Genomic DNA, 18,268 nt, shown 5'->3' with positions numbered 1-18,268 from the left:
TCTTTATTCATTTGGACTTTGCCTCCAATAATTATTCTTTTTTTTGGTATTTACACCTTTAAACTACCAATAGGATAATGTCCTTCCTTGGTCCTTTCATATTCAGGCAAAACAAGTTGCCCTGGGTGAATCTGACCCTGGGCAGCACTGGCTAACCTCAGGACATTTCCTCTGGCCTTGCTGATCAGATAACGTTCCAAATCTGGCTAAAGCATCTGAATGTGACAAGTCGGCTAGAAGATGTTAATGATGTTTCCACAGGCTAAATCCAATTTCTGTTTTTATCTTAGCTTTGTAAAGCACCTCAATTTGCTGTCACCTCTGGGGAGCCCTCCAATCTTTGAAGATCTTGCTAAAATAATATTTTAAAAAAACTGGCAACAATCATAAACTACTACTTACCGAGGCAAGTTACACATTTTATAGCTAAGGTAATTGAGGCTTAGAGAAGTATTTCTAAGATAAGTCAGTCTCTTAACCACTAAGTGTTTCCATCAGAATTATCTTAACCACCGAAACAGCAAGAGCCAACCAATGTAGCACTCACTACCTCGGAAAGAATCTCATCTTTTAGGGGTTCTTCCGATCATCGCTCTGATGTAGTATATGCAGATGAGTCACTTTTCTGATTTGAATTTAAAATTTTATGTCACTCCTCTTTAACAGTTTCTTTGTCTTCGAAGCTACCAAATATGTGATTGAATCATTTGCATTTCGTATACAGTTTTTTCCTTTCAAATGGTTATTAAAAATAATTTAAGTACGTGAGGCCTCCTCATGGTAAGTTTATCAGAGCAGTTAATTTTCAACTAAGTGTTCAGAGTCAATCAACCTTCAACATATAAAGTTGTAAAAGACTGCGGCGCAGCATTTAAACACTGCCAACTCCTCAATTAAATATCAGTAAACAAAGTCAATGTCAACACCACATATCTCTATCAGGTTTTCGCCTCACCCACTGTTGTAATCCTGTGAGGAATATATTCAGGAAATAATTCAAGGCAAAGTAAGAAAACAGGAGTGGTCTCAAGGTCAGGGGAAGAGGGGGAAAAAAACCGTATTTAAAGCGAACATCTTCTCAAACACCAGCAACACTGGTGTAGTTTTTAAAAATGCGGTGGTAACCCGACACCTCGAAGTGTTTCCTACTGGGGAGACTAGGGCGGTCCCACCCCGCTTGGTCTCGGTCCGCCGTCCCGGACCCCCAGGGCAAGGAGGAGCCGGCCAGAAAAGCCACAACCGCGAAAACAAGTTCGCTCCGCCCGGTCTAGGGCACGGGGATTCAGCCTTGGGGCGACTGCGACGTCAGCGCCCAGCGCCCCCGCCTGGCCCGTGGGGACCCCAGCCCCACAAAGGGGCACAGACCCCAAATCTCAAAGGCGAAAGAGGAGGCGCCAGCCGCCGCCGCCCGTCGCTACCAAGGCCGTCAGCCCCTCCCCCATTCGCAGGGGCGACCCCTGACCTCCCCCGCCCCCGCGGAGACCCAGGCGCTACCGCTCGCGCCACCCCTCCCCCATCGCCGAGCCCGAGCCCCCGCACCTCCCCCGCTCCGGAGGTCTCAGGTCCCGGAGCCACCGCCTCCGTAGACCGGGCAGCCGCCGCGGAGCTCTCTGGGGGTTGGAGTCCTCGAGGAGACCTTTGTGCGCCTCAGCCGCGGAACGGGGGAATACGACTCCCACAATGCCCCGCGCCCGCTCCCGCGCCACGCCCCCTCACCATCGGCTTCACGTCGTCCCCAGACTACATTTCCCGACAGCCCTCGCGGCTCTCCCGCCCTCCCTCCGGAGACACGAGCCGAACTGGGCGTCAGGTCGGGGAGCCGGTCGGGTTCCCGCTCGCCGCCGCCGCCCCCCCGCAGCGACTCTCCCGCCTCTCCAGTCGCGCTGGTCGCGGGAGCTGCATCGACAACTCTGCTCGGCTGTGGAGCCGCCGGCCCGAGAGTACAGTGCCCGGGACGCGACACACCGAGCCCCTCATCATCTCCAGTCAGAGCGACCCCTCCCGGGTCCGCCCTCGCCCTACGCGGCCGCCGGAGCCCCCGGCCCCGAGCGGCCCCGCGGCCCGGCGCCCGCAGCTCGGCCCCTGCACTCCCGCTGTCGCCGCCCCCGACCCTGAACATGGACTCCGACTCCTGCGCCGCCGCTTTCCACCCTGAGGTGAGTGAGAGCTGCGCCCCGATAGCCCCTGACCGCCCCCACCCCGATCCTGTGCTCCTGGAGCCGGACCCCCGCCGGCCTAGCGCCGCCCTCCCCTCCCCCAGCTATCCTTCGTCGCCCCCCGGGTGCCCAACCCCGCCCCCCACTCGGGCCCGCGCCCGGTCTTCCCTGCCCGCTCTCTCCTCGGTGTCCCTTCCGCGGGTGTCCGCGTCCTCCCGGCGCCGCTTCCCTCAGGTTGCCGCGACCACCCCTCCCCGGCCTCGCGTAGCCTGGGGACCTGTCTGCGCCCCCGGCCCCTCCCCGCCGGCCTGGCTTACCCTTTCCCCGCCCCCGGGGACTCAGTCCGAGCCGCCTCCGCCCCGCGCTTCCGCTTCTCGGAGGAATCCCCCACCCCCTCCCGGAGGGGCTTGCGGCCCCCTCGGATGGGGACTCCGTTCCGCGCGCCCCCGCCTTCTCCCCTAATCCCCCGGGCCCGGTGCCCCGCGCCCCGCCCCCTAACTCCCGCTCGGCCCCCGCCCACTTCGGTTGGGGTGGGGGAGGCTCGTCCTTCGGGGTCCCCACCCCCGCGGGGGCCCGAGCCTTGCTCCCACCCCGGGCACGCTCGAGTCCCTCTCCGGGGCCCCCTCCCCCGAGCTCGACTCGCCCCGCCCCGGCTCCCCCTCCTTCCGGGGATCGGCCCTCGGTTCTCCCGGCCGACCCCCGCCCCGCCGCCGTCCCCTTCCCCTCCCCCTCCCAAGGCCCGCGGAGTCCGGGGTGCGGGTCTGGCCGCGGGCGGGTGGGGGAGGGGAGGCGGCGCCGGTAGGGCTCGTCCGCCGCGCTGCCGCCTCGGGGGCTCGCGGGGCCTGCCAGTACCGGAGCCCGAATCGTGCCGGGCTACTCGCGCCCCCTCCCCCGCGGGATGGGCCCCGCACCTTCCGGGGCCGAGTGTCGGCGGGGGGCGGCTTCCGCGGGAGGGCGGGGAGGGGGCCGCACCGCCATCTGCTTTTCCTACAGGCGGCGGGGCCAGGGCGGCGGGCGCAGTAGGGGCGGCGCGGCTTCCCTTCCCCGGGCCCGAGGCCCCCGCCGCCTTCCACTCTGCGTCCGTCCCGGCTGCTGACCCACTTCTGCGTGTTCCCCGCCGAAATAAAACTTCTCCTCGAGAGTTTGAGGGCCGCGGCCCTCCCACCCGGCCGGAGGGAGGGCGGTCAGTTCTTCCCGGGGAGGGAGCAGGCTCTCCCCCGCGCAGGAAGGGCTGGGCACCGCGCGGACTCCGGCGCTCCGCTGACCTGCGCGGCCCTCGGGGTCCGGGCGGCCCAGGGGTGGGGTCATAGGTGGTTTGCTAGCACCGAGTTGAGAAAATCAAAAGAAGTGTAGCCCTTGGAAGGAGACCTGCGGGCGGCAGGCCTGGGCCGCGCAGTTTTCCGGGCGCGCTGGGCTGGGGCGGGTCCAGGAGCCCACCGCCTCATTTCCTCCCCCACTTTCACTCTACCGTGGGGCGGGCCCTTAGGCTCTGGAGGTGTTAGCCGAGCTCCTAAGGATGGGCCTGGGGTGGGTGATGAAATGCTTGCAGAAAACCTAAGTGCGCTAGTCGAATGAACCGAAGTGAAACAGTTGCTTTGCTTAGGAACAAATAAGAGCTTTTTTTCTTGGAGTTCCTCTCGTCTTCTGGAGGAAATCTGTTCTTGTCGAGGACGTTTCTTGATTGAATGGGGTGGGACACACAAGCCAAAACTTCTAGTATTTCATCTTTAGCGTGCAAATGGTAGTAGCAGGATTGTTTCTGGTTTATTCTCTGAGTTGGGGAATATTTGGGTGCCTGGCCCCCGGATGTTGGGGCAGTGGAGGGACCAGCCGGGGAAGTGTCTCCTCGGGAGGAGAGAGCCGGGTAGGAGGAGGGGGTCCTCACGCAGCCCTGGCTGGGGAGGGGTCAGGCGAGATTCAGGTCCAGTGTCCCAGGTCTGAGTTCTGAATGTTAAGGAGTAGTTGACTTTTGAAGTCTGTTAAAAGACTTTAGTTACAGCTGCAGCAGGAGCATATTTTCAAAGTGGAAAATTTGTGGCAAAAAAAGCTCTTGATAGGCCTGTAGAAACTAATAGATAATGTCAAAAAAAAAGCCACATGACTGCTAAGAAGTAGACTTTTGTGCAAGCTTTTATCTCCTCACCAGTTTCCCAGTATTCTTGGCATAACATCATAATACCCCCTCTTTCAACTTCTGAAAACAGTGTTCTTTCTTGACCCAAACTTCCCTTATCTTGTTCTAGAGTGTCTGTAAATCTAGAGTTTGTGACTGGTAGCTCCTAAAAGCCCCAGCTTGCCTAGTTTTGTTTCTGCGACCCCACCTGTACGCGTCTGCTTTCAAACGCCTTCCCTTTCCTCGCTTGTTAACAGGAGTACTCCCCCAGTTCCAAGAGGCGCAGGACCGTGGAGGATTTCAACAAGTTCTGCACCTTTGTCTTGGCCTATGCAGGCTACATCCCTTATCCGAAGGAGGTAATTTTCAGCACTTTTGACTTCTTGCCGGCAACAAAACCAGAGTGTTTGACAAGGTGGTGGCCCTGGAAGGGGTTCCCTGGGACGACCTGAGTCAATAGTCGGGCAGAAATCTGTCTTACAAAGTTGGACCAGGCTGGGAAGTGGTGCAGGATTGTCTCGAAATAGTTTGATAAACTTTCAAAGTTTGCTGACAAATAATATTTTTGATGTCGGCCTTCTCTTAGTGGCCTGTACTTATCAGGGGCTTACTATGGCCAGGCGCTTGTTTTTGGCCATTATAGTGATACGCGGTAAGAGCTATTATTTATCTCCATTTTATTTTATTTGTTGTTTGTTTATTTTGGCTGCACTGCGCTGTGTGGCTTGCGGGATCATAGTTCCCCCGACCTGGGATCGAACCCGGGCCCTGGCAATGAAAGTGCCGAGTCCTAACCACTGGACCGCCAGGGAATTCCCTATTTATCTCCATTTTAAAGATGAGGACACTGGGGTACAGAGAGGGAACTCCTTATCCTGGGTCGCAGGCTAATCGGTGGTGGAGCCTGGGGTTCAAGCTGATCAGATGGTCAGGCCCAGTCCACCCTTCCCTGCCTGGTGGGTGGCCTCCCGATTGCTGTGCACAACACATTGCAGAATCTTCAGGGAGTTGTGGCCAAAATCCCATGTAAATGAAGGCATTTTTCTTTTCTTGCTGAGAAATGGGCAGAACTGTGGACCAGCGCTGCCATGGTGCTCAGACTTCAGGGGCTTCGTTCATATTATGTAAGGCTAAAGAGAAAGGAATCTAGTATGTCTAGGAGGCCAAACCCAGCACTGGCTTCTTGTTTCTGCCACCAGCTAGGTGGATAATGCTTGCATCCTGCTATGCAGAGCGTTGCCACTATTTGCAAATAAAAGTGCGTGACTGATCTGAAGGAACCATAGAGTTGAACGCACTGCTTTGGGGCAGTAATTACCTACTTTGATTTTGCAATATTTTTGAGATGTCAGAAAATCCTCACAATTATTTTACATTCACTTAATTAAAAAAGTACATCCTTTGGGAGGACAAATTGAGGGGAGATTGTACAATCAGGAAAGATAAGAGTGTGAGGGCGTCTTCAGCACTCCTTTCACAGATACGTATTGAGTATCAACTAAGTTCCTAACTCGGGCAGGGGGGAGGGTTCAGCAAGGGCTGGAGGGTCCCCCTTGTGGGTTTATGTTCTAGCTGGAAGGTCACACTAAAGAACTAATGACACTGTTCCTAAAGAATAATGCTGGTGAGAGCTGGGAAGCTCCAGGTTGTGCATTTCCCATGTTTGGAGGCCTGACCTGGCCGGGAGCCCTGGGGAGCTCTGCTCTGGGCCAGCTCTTGGTGCTGGGGGCTGGTTGGGATAATCGGAACCCGCCACCTTTGTCTCTGTCCTTTCAGGAACTCCCTTTGAGGAGCAGCCCCAGCCCTGCCAATAGCACCGCTGGTACCATTGACAGCGATGGCTGGGAGGCTGGTTTCAGTGACATCTCGTCCACTGTGCCCTTGCCAGTCTCTGACCGCTGCTTTGGCCACCTGCAGCCCACCCTCCTGCAGCGAGCCAAGCCCAGTAATTTCCTGCTGGACAGAAAGAAGACCGACAAGCTGAAGAAGAAGAAGAAGAGGAAGCGAAGGGACAGTGATGTGCCCGGGAAGGAGGGCTACATGGGGGGCTTGCTGCAGCTGGAAGCCGCCGACCCATATGCAGAGACCCCTACGAGCCCTACCCTGCAGGATATCCCCCAGGCCCCCGGCGACCCCTGCTCGGGCTGGGACTCCGACACTCCTTCCAGTGGATCTTGTGCCACGGTGTCACCAGATCAGGTCAAAGAGATAAAAACTGAAGGCAAACGGACTATCGTCCGGCAGGGCAAGCAGGTGGTATTCCGGGACGAGGACAGCACCGGCAACGATGAGGACATCATGGTGGATTCAGGTGAGTGGCCCCTGAAGGACGGCGTGCCACGGGCGGGTGGTCAGACGAGGGGATGGCAAGAGGGGTCTCAGCGCGGTCGCTTCCTTGGAGTGTGACAGTGGAGCGTGCCCTACCACCTTCAGGGGAAAAGGTGCAAGAAAGTGGATGCCGAGATGTTTAGGAAGGGGTGATCGCAGCTGAGGACAGCTGAGATTCCAGAACAGACCTTGAAATGTAAAAATAACGCAGCTCGTAAGTAAACACCTCGCAGGTAATTCCTGGTGCCACACGTTGCAGTGCCCTTTTTGTGCATTTGCTGTATTTTCAGAGAGGGAAGTATCGCCCTTAAGTGAAACTTGAAATCGGTTTCACCGCAGCTCAGCTGCTCTGTCCTATTGGAGAGCTGCTTTCCTGATGGAGAGGGGTTGTGAGAAGTTTTCTCCCTCCTCTTATGTGGTTTTCTCCTTTCAGACGACGACTCCTGGGACCTCGTCACCTGCTTCTGCATGAAGCCATTTGCTGGCCGCCCCATGATAGAGTGTAATGAGTGCCATACCTGGATTCACCTGTCCTGTGCGAAAATCCGGAAGTCCAACGTTCCGGAAGTGTTTGTCTGCCAAAAGTGCCGGGACTCCAAGTTTGACATCCGCCGTTCCAACCGGTCCCGAATGGGCTCCCGGAAGCTGTTTCTGGACTGACTGCTGGAGAGCGAGGAGACTGTGGGCGAGGAATCAGAAGGGACGATGGGCCTGCTGGCCCTGGTCTTAGTTGAGCACAGAACTCTCAGCTCTGGTGCGGGCAGACCCCTGCCATTCAGGTGCCTAAGCGAAAGGACCAGCTGTCCAAGGTATAAACTGTACATAGCCAGTGACTGAATAAAATCCTCGTTGGCCAAAGCTGCTGCTAGAGCTGTGTTCTCTGCAGTGGAGGTGGACTGCACACCCAAGCGCAGTGGGTTTGGTCCCGCTGAAGGTGAGAGTACGTGGTAGTTGTGAATTCTTACTCATTGTTAATAAACTCCCGCCGATTGGAACAAGTGCTAGCTGTTACTCCTGCTTCCGCTGTGTTGGCGAGAGATGTTCAGTTTCCCTGGCCTGTTTATGAACAGCCATACGTGTAAGCTTCTTCTCGAGTGTAAGTCTTTTACCATAGGTGTCTGTACAGCAACCATCAAAGCTGCCCCTCCCTTAGTGGTCCGCCCTCTCCCCTGCCTTGGGGGCTGCCCGCTGGAGTCCTCTGGTCTCACCCTGAGAGGAGCCTGTGGGTGGGCTAGCTAGTGACCTCCAGGTTTCCTTCTGTTTGTTAAAAGGGACGGTATGCAGCTGCTTCTCTGTGGAAAAGGGGGGTCGGTTCGGGGGGCGGTCAAGGTGGCCCTTGTTCATAACTCAGTTTCCTGTTTTGCACGATGTAAAAAAAACCTGTCTTTTTGCACGAAATAGCCAAAAGTATTGGCATACTTCTGCCTGGGTTCCCTTTCTCTCCAGTTGGCTTCTGAGGGCCTTGGGGGTGCCCAGCAAGATGTTTTCAAGCGAGGGGGGCACTCGGATTCTCTCCTTGTCTCCCCCTCACTTTTTTCTAGTAGCAGCATTAAAGGTTAGGCAGTCACTGGGGAACCGTGTTCCTCTACGTAGTGGGGTAGGGAAAATTGGGAGGAAGGCCTCTCCCATGGGTTATTCTTAGTATGCCCCTCATACAGGCTGGCCTGCTGGTTCCATGGGGCAAGGTTAGGACTTCTGAAGCCTTTCTTTTGGTTTGAAGTGGTGAGTGAGTGATATGGTAACATCGGTCTCCAGGAATGTACCACTGAACTGTGCAGAGTTCCTTAGGTCTAAACTAGGACCCTGGACTGGGGAGACCCCTGTGCAGGCCAGCTCTGGAGAAGCCTGGGAGTTTGGAGCCCCTGCAGGCCTTTGCGTGAGGGCAGTGTGGCCCGGGACACTGGTGGTTCTGGGGCTCGAGGGAGAGGGAGAGCTTCAGCTTTCTCTGAAATTGACATTGCTCTTTAGCAGTTCAAATACTCGTTCTCAAAAATGTTTTTTTTGTAAATCGATGGGTATGTTTTCATAAACATTGTTTCTTATAAAGTGTGAAAAGGGAAGGATGCCCAAGTCAGTCATATTTATTTACATCTAGATGGACTCTCAAAAAAAGGAAGTAGAAAAAAAACAAAACGAAAAAAAGATGGACCCTCAGCCTCTCTGCTGGGGGCTTCTCCTCGTGGTCCCCTTGGGCAGGGCCACCAGGTGAACTTGGTCCACATTCTCTCACTGAAGCACCAGGGGGGTTGAACTGTATCACAGCCTATATTTTGTTCTAGTATCTTTCATGGTTGACCAGCCAACTGCCTTTTTGTTTTATTTTTAATTCTGTTGCTTCTATTAACACAAAAATAGAGAGAGATAGTTTCTGAAACCCATTTTATTGTGAAGATCCCCAAGGGAGAAGTTCTGCTGTAGAGAAAAATAGTAAGAAGGTGGCTTAGAAACAACCTTCCCCTCAGACAACTGTCTGGCTCTGACTAGGGCAAACGTCCAGGAAAAGCTGGAGAGGAATTTGCCAAAGACCTGCCCCATGACATTGCCTGTCCCGTGTCTTCACCATGAGAGTAGCCAAAGTTTCAAAGTGTTTCTTTAAAGAAAAAAACAAAACTCCACGAAGTTTTGAAAGTGTGTTTAGGAATAGGTGTGATTTTAGAGTGGAACTGCCAACCCTGGCAATTGCCATATTGCTCTTAGAAGATTCAATTCCTGGTGACGCCTCTGGAAGGCATTTGATATTCATCTCCATTTCTGTTTCCTTCATTTCCTTTTTGTTCTTTTGACGGGTTTACCCCTGTGGCTGGTGTCTAAGAAGCCAAGACACCTTGGTTTTTCTGTTAGATTGAGCTGGGCAGCTGCAATCAGCTTTATGCAAATTAGATACGGCCCATCTAGGGGCTCCTGGTTGGAGGCTAATGGAGTTGGGGGAGGGAAAGTTGTCACCCCAAAAGTAGGCCCCTCCCGTTGGCTTTGGCCAGGCCAGACACTTAACATCGTTTACACGGTTCTGCGTAATTATAAAGCTTATGTGTATAAAGCGAAGCTGTTTCTGTGAAACTGTATATTTTGTAAATAAATATATTGCTACTTTGAGGTTCATGTCTAGCTTCAGGTGTTTCTGTTGAAAGACTGTTCATTGCCACCCCCAAACCATGATTGGTGAAGTGAAGACTTGGGAAGTCAGAGTCTGAGTTTGGTTTAGCAGGATGGAAAATGCTCACAGCCCTTAATATACTTTTCTAGTAAATTCTCCAGAAACAAACCGCAGTAGGAATGACAGGAATAGCTCTCACAGTTTCTTCATCCCATTGTGCATTAGCTTAAATCCCAGTGAGTGGTTACCCTGCATTGTAAAAGCTGCAGCCTCCTCAGGTTCTGCAAGCGGGATTAGCATATCCCCCGCACCCCGCCCCGGGTGCTCCTCCTGCCCTTTACATTTGGGGGTCCCAAGTGGCTGAGCCTGTTCTGTCAATCAGCTGTGTCTGCCTAACCTGGTACCAGCTAGTGGTCAGCTAGTGCTTCCTCCTGTGACGTTGGAGCTGCCAAAATGTGTGAATCAACACCTCTTAAAATCTTGAAAATACTGGCCTAAGTGCGTGGTGAGCCTTGTCCAAGACTGTGGGTGGGTGTGAGGCTCCAAAGCAAGGAGGTGAAGGTGACGGGCTTCAGCGAACTGGGGTGAAACCTGCACCGGCCAGCCCAGTTGGGGGTGTTGGGCCTGAGTTGGGCCCAGAAGCACCCCTTGACGCGGGTCGCGGGCACTGCGCGGGCACTCTGCTCCGCGGAGCAGAGCCCTGCTCGCCTTCACTCGCCAGCCTCCTTGCTCGCCCCGCCCCGCCCCTCCTGCAGGCCCCTCCTCTCCTACTGGCCGCGCCCCGTTCGAGGCGCTGCCGCGCCCGGCAGGACCCGCCCCAACCGCTCGCTCCACCTCCACTGGTACCAGCTAGTGGTCAGCTAGTGCTTCCTCCTGTGACGTTGGAGCTGCCAAAATGTGTGAATCAACACCTCTTAAAATCTTGAAAATACTGGCCTAAGTGCGTGGTGAGCCTTGTCCAAGACTGTGGGTGGGTGTGAGGCTCCAAAGCAAGGAGGTGAAGGTGACGGGCTTCAGCGAACTGGGGTGAAACCTGCACCGGCCAGCCCAGTTGGGGGTGTTGGGCCTGAGTTGGGCCCAGAAGCACCCCTTGACGCGGGTCGCGGGCACTGCGCGGGCACTCTGCTCCGCGGAGCAGAGCCCTGCTCGCCTTCACTCGCCAGCCTCCTTGCTCGCCCCGCCCCGCCCCTCCTGCAGGCCCCTCCTCTCCTACTGGCCGCGCCCCGTTCGAGGCGCTGCCGCGCCCGGCAGGACCCGCCCCAACCGCTCGCTCCACCTCCACTGGCCAGTCCCTCCCCGTCCCGTGACCCCGCCCTCCTGGCGTCCCTGCCCCTCCCTCAGGCTCCGCCGCCGCCATCATTGTTAGGGGCAGCCGGGCCTGGTGTCTGGAGATGCCGAAGTCGTGCGCGGCCCGGCAGTGCTGCAACCGCTACAGCAATCGCAGGAAGCAGCTCACCTTCCACCGGTGAGGGGCGGGGGCGCCGGGGGGCGCGGGGTCCCGCCTCGCCCGGGCCGGCGGCCGCTCGCCAGCCCCCTTGCTCGCCCCGCCCCGCCCCTCCTGCAGGCCCCTCCTCTCCTACTGGCCGCGCCCCGTTCGAGGCGCTGCCGCGCCCGGCAGGACCCGCCCCAACCGCTCGCTCCACCTCCACTGGCCAGTCCCTCCCCGTCCCGTGACCCCGCCCTCCTGGCGTCCCTGCCCCTCCCTCAGGCTCCGCCGCCGCCATCATTGTTAGGGGCAGCCGGGCCTGGTGTCTGGAGATGCCGAAGTCGTGCGCGGCCCGGCAGTGCTGCAACCGCTACAGCAATCGCAGGAAGCAGCTCACCTTCCACCGGTGAGGGGCGGGGGCGCCGGGGGGCGCGGGGTCCCGCCTCGCCCGGGCCGGCGGCCGAGGCCCCCGCCGGAGCCCCAGGCCTGGCGCGCGGTGGGTGGGGACGCCGGGGCCGCTGCCCGGCCCCTGGGAGGCCCGAGGGCGTGCGGCCAAGCCCTTCGCGGAGGGGCGGCGGCCCGGGGACCGACGAGGTCCCAGCCCGGGAAGCCCGGCGCCGCCTCGGCCGCCTGGGCGCGCGGGGAGGCGGTCGGAGAGGCTGAGTAACCTGCCCTCCGGCGCACAGCCTCCCGCCGGTCCGGGGAGCCGCGCGCGGGGGAGGCCGTGGCGGGCCTGGGGCGCGCTCAGCGCTGCGCCCCTTCGGTTACTTGGTGTGCGTCCCCTCCGCGGCCCGGGGACTGTATCTCGTTCTCAGATGCTGCCCGGAACGTAGTAGGTGTTCAGTATTTGCTGCGTGATGAGCGATGCTGACGTCTCTCAGGTGTGCGGTGCTCACATCTCCGGGCCTCATGCCGGGAAGGAAGGGTGGGGAGGAGGAATGAGAAAGTTCCAGCGGGTGGGCGCGCGGCGCTGGGACCTCGGGCTCTGCGGGAGGCCCGGGAGGACGGCGGAGCTTTTGGAGTCAGTCCCCGCGCGCCCGGCGCGCCCCGCCTGCCGGGCCGGCCGAGTGAACGGCCGCCTGCCCATCGGTCGAGTGTCGCACGCTTTCTTTTAGGTTCCAGCCACGGCGCCTTCGTCTGCCCTGTTCAGAGCGGGACTCCAAAGGGCTGCCGCTCTCCTGTCTCCACTTCCTCTCCTCCTGTTAACGTTTTCTTTTTCGAAGTGAATGTGTCTCTTGAGATGTATGTCACACACAGACGGAAAAGTGCACAAATCATGAGCACACAGCCCAACCAGTTTAACCAAGTGAACAGCAGCCCCTAGGAGACCCCGACCGCTCCCCCTTCCAGCCCCTCGTCCTCCCAGGGCCCAAGGGTAGGGCGGACTGCTTTGGCCTGTCTGGAACCTCACTGAATGGAATCACAGGCTGTACTTTTTCCTGTGCTTTGCTTAGATTGTGCCTGTGAGCCCTCCATGTTGCTGGCAGCAGCAGCTCATCCTTTTCATTGCTGCAGAGTGTTTTAGGAAGGTGTTTACCAGAATTGACTTGTTCTGCAGTTGAAGGGCATTTGGGTGCCTCTTTTCTTTGGCCGTTACGGGCAGCACATGGCTCTGGGCGTTGTTGCTGGGTCTTGCCTTCCGGCACCTGTGTCCGTAGGCGTCAGCCGGGTGTGTACCTGGGGGTGGCGTTGCCTCTGCTCTTCTCCCGTTCCAGTCATACCCTCACCCCCACCACTCCCACAGATGAGCTCTGTCGTGTCCCCACGTGGTGCCACGTGCAGTGGTGCCTCCTCATCCGAATTGGTCTCTCTGCAGCCTGTGACACAAGTGACTGCCGACGCCTTGAGACCCCCTCCCACCTGGCTTCTAGGACACCTCTCGGCCTCTTGCTTTGTCACAGTGTCCCTTCGGAGTCCGCTTGGCTGGATCCTGCTCATTTCCAACACCAGACAGAGTCGAGCACTTCAGGGCTAGGGCCGTGCCCCGTCCTGTCCCTGCCCGTACGCTCCCCAGGGTGCCCGTCTCACTCAGGCTCATGGCTCTGCCACCCTTACCTGGGCACGGGCCCACAGCGACATCTCCAGACACGCACGTGCACCTGCCACCACCCGTTCAGCACTCGGACATGTAAAAGGCACCTCAGATTTAACATCTAACGTATCAAACCAAACTGCTGACCCCCCCAAAGCTGCCCCTCCCACTCCCCCGCAGTCTTAGTGCCTGAAACTCCCTCCTTCTCTGCTTCACGGCCCACAGGCAAACCTTACTGCCTGGTTTTCACAGTACATCCCAGATCTGCCCGCTCCTCACCCCCTCCCGCTGACGGCCTGATCCCAGCCGCCTGGGGCCCTCCTACAGCAGCCAGGGCAGACTCACCTGTCACCCTCTGCCAGAGCCTCGGGGAAAGCCGCTTCTGCCCGAGGCCAGGCCCCCGACACTCCTACGGCGGCCGGGCCTTCGCGCTTGCTCTTCCTTCTGACACCGCAAGGCTCTGTCCCGCCTCGTGCGGCCTCTGCTCCGATGCCACCTCTCAGGTGGCCGTCCGCGACCACTTCCTGCTCTTTATTCCGGCGCAGTCCGTGTCTGTGTGGTGTACCGGCGCCTCCCGGTTCTGGAATGTAGGCTCCGTGAGGGCGGGGCTGTCTCTTCCACTCCTGCTTCCCCAGCACCGGAGCCGGAATGGAGGCCCGTCTGGCGGCCTACCTGGCAGATGTGGCTCGGGGAGCAGCTTGCCTGGGCTCTTTGGCCACGTTCACGGTCTCAGGATGCCGCCGACAGCCACGACGGAAGCTTCCCAAAGTAGATGTGGTTTAACAGGACGAGGCTACTGAATTTTCCAGGCTGTCCAGTAAAATGCCGTGTGGGGATGTCAAAGGCCCCTGGGACCCCGAGGTGCTGCTGCGCTCAGTGCCGCGAATCCCTCGCGCCTCCTTGCTGTGCCCGCAGGTTCCCGTTCAGCCGCCCGGAGCTGCTGAAGGAATGGGTGCTGAACATCGGCCGGGGCGACTTCGAGCCCAAGCAGCACACGGTCATCTGCTCCGAGCACTTCCGGCCCGAGTGCTTCAGCGCCTTTGGGAACCGCAAGAACCTGAAGCACAACGCGGTGCCCACGGTGTTCGCCTTCCAGGGCCCCCCACAGGTGCGCGCGGCCGCGGGGCCCCGGCGGTGGGTTGGGCGCAGGGCGCACGTGTCGTTTGCGGGGACGGCGGAGGCCGAGGACCGCAGCCGGGGCAGCGCTGGCAGGCCTCGGCGTCCGGAGCCCAGCAGGCCCTGCCCTGCGCTTTAGGGAATTTGCAGTTTAAAGCTGCTTTAAAAATAAGTCACGCTTCACAACAGATGCCGTGGAAGCAGCTGACGGGCGAGGGTGCCGAGAGCTCGGTCCTTCCTGCGTTTCACTTTGGCCTCACGTGGGCTCGAGGGCGGCGAAGACCTTCCCGGCCGCGCCGCACTCAGACCTCGCCCGCCTCTTGCTCGTTGCCCGTTGCCGGCCCGGGCTCGGGGGCCTGGGGCCGAGGACCTGCCACCCGGCAGGTCCCCGTTAAGGTCGTCCTGTGGCTGCTCCGCGCCGGCTCAGAGCCCTGTCCGGGGCACAGCAGGACGATGCCGGCGGAGCGCTGGTGGGGACGGGGACAGCGGGGCGGGGACAGCGGGGCGGGGGCAGCGGGGCGGGGACAGCGGGGCGGGGACTTGGGCGCACTCCGGAGCAGCGGCAGCTCAGGCGGGCCGGAGGGCGCGGGGGCCAGGTGGTGACGGGCTTGCACAGGTGGTAGGCTTTTGGGCGAGGCCCGTGGGCAGGGACGCGGCTTTGGAAGGTCCCTCTGGCTGGCAGCTGGTTCGGAGTTCACTGTGGCATCGCAGGTGAGGGCAGTCACGGTGGCCTGAGCCAGAGGTGGGCGCTGTGATACGAGGGGGATGGAGCGGGCCGGCTTTGCAGCCCTGCTGGGCTGAGAGGGAGGTGGGCCGCGAGAGCAGGGCCCTGGGCCCCTGGGGACCGGGGGTCCCAGATTCCCTGAGGAAACGGTCCCGTGCACGTTGAGTTTGGCTTCCCGACGGGACGCCGAGGAGGACGTGTCTGGTGGGGCAGGATGTGTGGGTCTGGCTCAGGAGGGCTCAGGGCAGGACAGTTGGAGCTCGAAGCCACGAGGGGATCGTAGCGAATCATAGTGAATCCTTACCGGGCACCCAGGCTCAGAGGGAGGGCCCGGCGGGGCACCCGCTGGAGCCTGGGAGGCCGAGTAGCAGTAGAGCGCACGCGAGGCCCGCAGGTACCCGTGCTCGTTTGTTTTTATTGGGATCCAGAGGGAGGGAGCTGACGGGAACCCTGAGTTCCAGGGTGCGGGGAGGGGCAGGCGGCCGTTTGCCACTTGCCGGCAAACACGCCCGGAGCGCCGTGCTCTCTCTTCCCTTTGCCCGGTCTCTCGGCTTCCCCTCCCCAAGTCCGGCCTCCCGGTGCCCGGTGCCCCGTAGCAGCCCCGCTGCCGTCCTTCCTGTCCTGCCCCTCGCTCTCTCTGGCACCTGTGAGCACCTGCCCCAGTGGAGGCTCCGTGCGGCCCGGGCTCTGCTCGGCTGCTTTTATTGCCAACGTCCAGAACGTTGCCTGGCACCGAGTAGGTGCTTAATGCAGGAGGTTTTGGTGTTTTCTTTTAAACGTGGAAGGCCTTTCATTATGTATATACATTTCATTGTGGTAAGAGCACTTACCACGAGATCTGTCCTCCTAACACGCTTTTAAGTGCACAGCACAGCGCGTTACAGTATCATTGACCGCAGGCACAGATGTCGTACCTCGGGGCTCTAGGACTTACTCATTTTGCTGACCTGAAACCTATGTCCGCTGGTGAGGAAGCCCCAGCCCATCCCGTTCAGTCAGTGATTACTGTCACTCATCTGTGGTAAACTGCTTGCCCTGAAGTCAGCGATTGCAGATTAGCAAGCGGGGGGGGGGGGGGGCGCGTTTGTGGCCCTGCTCCTTAGCACCTCCGGTGCCTGGGGGTGGGGAGAGTTGTTTCTGGCCCCCGCGGCCCCAGCTCAGCTCTGACGAGGTCTGGGGGCTGCAGGCTTTGAGCTGGATGTTTCCCACTACGCGGCTGCCACTCTGAGTCACCTGCTGTGCGCCTTGAAGAGTGCCAGGCCCTGGGGCAACACGTACAAATCAGACAGGCCCCTGGCTTCACCGGGCCTCTGCCCCGAGATTGGGAACATCTTCGGAGAAGGAAGGGAGCCGGGGATGGTGAGAGGAGAGCTGGGCTGGGTTCAGGGCGCAGTTTACTTGAGCCTCAGCCGGCGGAGCGTGAGGACAAAGACGCACGAGGCCTGGCGCGGGCTCTCGGGGCGCGGACCTCCTGCCCGTACCCCGGGGCCCGTCTGCAGCAGCTCCGTGTCTCTTGCAGCTGGTGAGGGAGAACACAGACCCTGCCGGCCCGAGTGGAGATGCTGCCTCTGAGAAGGGAAAGGTGAGTCTGCCCTGCTGGTCGCCGAGCGCTCGGACTGAGCCGCTGCACCTGCCCGCCAGGCTGGCCTGCTGGGCTTGGATTCTCTCGTTTCCTAGAAAAGGGAAAGCCAAAGCCTCCCGTGCCGCCTTCTTCCTGTTCGATATCAAGCAGCGGCAGCTGGTCACGTCTGGTGTCTGCTCCGTGTCTAAGGGTCTGACCCCAGGCCGTGGAGGAGGCCGGCTGTTCTGCAGGCGCCCCGGCTGCCCCCGGGTGGTGTGCGGGGACCACTGGCGGGACGGACGAGTAACAGCTGGGGAGGATCCGCTTCTGTGCCAGTCAGTGGCCTCCTCTGCCCTGTCGTTCCCAGGTCCTCCCTGAGACGGGGGCCGGGGAGGGTGGCCCAGGGAGGAAGGCGGACACGAGGCTCGAAGCGCCGCAGCTGCCCCCAGACGCTGGAGGCCCCGGAGCACAGGTGAGGCCGGGCCAGGTGCGAAGGCGGCGCGTGGCTGGTCTCTCAGCTCGAGGGGATTTGCTTCAAACAGAGGGAAGAAAACGTGCCTGAACCAGAGCACCACGACGTGTAGCCTGGATTCAGACCGCACCTGTGAACTTAGCTGCGACTGGGCAGCTCTGGGCTTCGGGAGGGCTTGGCGAAGCGCGTCCTGCCGCCCTGGCCGCTGCTTGTCTCTCACTGACCTCTGTCCTCAGGTCCCGCCACACAGGCCGGAAGCCACCGGGGTCCCTGGTCAGCCGGCCAGCCCCACGCAGCCGTCCGATCACAGCTACGCCCTTTTGGACTTAGACGCTCTGAAAAACAAACTCTTCCTGACGCTAAAGGAAAATGAAAAGCTCCGCAGGCGCCTGAAGGCCCAGAGGCTGGTGATGAGGAAGATGTCCAGTCGCCTGCGTGCCCGCGGCGTGGGGCAGCCGGGACTCCAGGCCAGGCTGTGGCCGGGGCAGCAGAGCTGAGCCCGCCAGCTGGGCCGTCTCCGCCGAGCCGCCGGGAGGAGGGGCAGTGGTCTCGGGGCTCGGGCTCTGGCCGTGGGCGGGCCTTTCAGTCCTGCGCTGACATTCTCGGCCCGGCGCCACCTCGTGTGAAGTGTAGCGGCCTCAGGCTGGGAGGGGCAGGGCCGCGAGCACGACACCGTGGTTCTCCCTCCAGCATAAGCTGGGCGAGCATCCTTGGAACCACAGCCTGAGGAGCCATCCTGGGCCAGTGGGGCTGACCCTCCCCAAAGGGGAGGAAACGCGTTTCCTTGAGGGGCAGCTGGGCCCAGGGGGGCCGTAGGCCACTGGCACTCTCCAAGGCGGCGAGTGGCCCCGTCGCCTGGACGGCCGGCTCTCTTAAGGGGCTGAGGCTGGCTTCTGTCCTAGGAGCACCTCCCTGCCCGGCCAGGTGTGAGTGAGCAACGTAATAAAGTGTCTTCCTACACCGCGCTGTTTCCTCCTTTATTTAAAAACAAGGGAGCGCTGGTTTGAGGTTCCCTCTCCTGCCGTGCCTGGCTGCTTCTGAGACCGCCTGCCTGTTTCCTGTTGAGGAGCCAGCAGGGCATGACCACCTTTTTTTTTTTTTGCGGTCCGCGGGCCCCTCACCGCCGTGGCCTCTCCCGTCGCGGAGCACAGGCTCCGGACGCGCAGGCCCAGCGGCCACGGCTCGCGGGCCCGTCCGCTCCGCGGCGCGTGGGATCCTCCCGGACCGGGGCGCGAACCCGCGTCCC

General features: G+C 59.7%; 2 protein-coding genes across 4 annotated transcripts; both read left to right on the top strand.

Annotated features, from left to right (window-relative positions):
• Nucleotides 1-1,785: 1,785 nt before the first annotated feature.
• PHF13 (PHD finger protein 13) lies at nt 1,786-9,696 on the top strand. Of its 2 annotated transcripts, none has more exons than XM_024125684.3 (4): nt 1,786-2,156; nt 4,527-4,628; nt 6,046-6,580; nt 7,031-9,696. In XM_024125684.3, exons 1-4 carry the CDS (start codon nt 2,118-2,120, stop codon nt 7,255-7,257), a joined length of 903 nt encoding a protein of 300 aa, XP_023981452.1. In that variant the 5' UTR covers nt 1,786-2,117; the 3' UTR covers nt 7,258-9,696. The 2 variants fall into 2 exon arrangements, with proteins under 2 accessions (XP_023981452.1, XP_028343700.1); XM_028487899.2 differs by having other exon boundaries at nt 1,974-2,156; nt 6,187-6,580.
• Nucleotides 9,697-11,382: 1,686 nt separating this feature from the next.
• LOC102974694 (THAP domain-containing protein 3) lies at nt 11,383-17,982 on the top strand. 2 transcript variants are annotated; one of them, XM_024125194.3, is made up of 6 exons: nt 11,433-11,523; nt 11,933-11,998; nt 14,065-14,257; nt 16,509-16,571; nt 16,918-17,022; nt 17,259-17,982. In XM_024125194.3, exons 2-6 carry the CDS (start codon nt 11,982-11,984, stop codon nt 17,517-17,519), a joined length of 639 nt encoding a protein of 212 aa, XP_023980962.1. In that variant the 5' UTR covers nt 11,433-11,523; nt 11,933-11,981; the 3' UTR covers nt 17,520-17,982. The 2 variants fall into 2 exon arrangements, with proteins under 2 accessions (XP_023980961.1, XP_023980962.1); XM_024125193.2 differs by lacking the exon at nt 11,933-11,998 and having other exon boundaries at nt 11,383-11,523.
• The last annotated feature ends 286 nt before the right edge of the window (nt 17,983-18,268 follow it).

This window comes from Physeter macrocephalus, chromosome 3, assembly GCF_002837175.3.
Source record: "Physeter macrocephalus isolate SW-GA chromosome 3, ASM283717v5, whole genome shotgun sequence".
NCBI classification, from domain to species: domain Eukaryota; kingdom Metazoa; phylum Chordata; class Mammalia; order Artiodactyla; family Physeteridae; genus Physeter; species Physeter macrocephalus.
The sequence above is the reverse complement of the archived record's forward strand: the minus strand, read 5'-3'. Positions and strand labels throughout refer to the sequence as shown.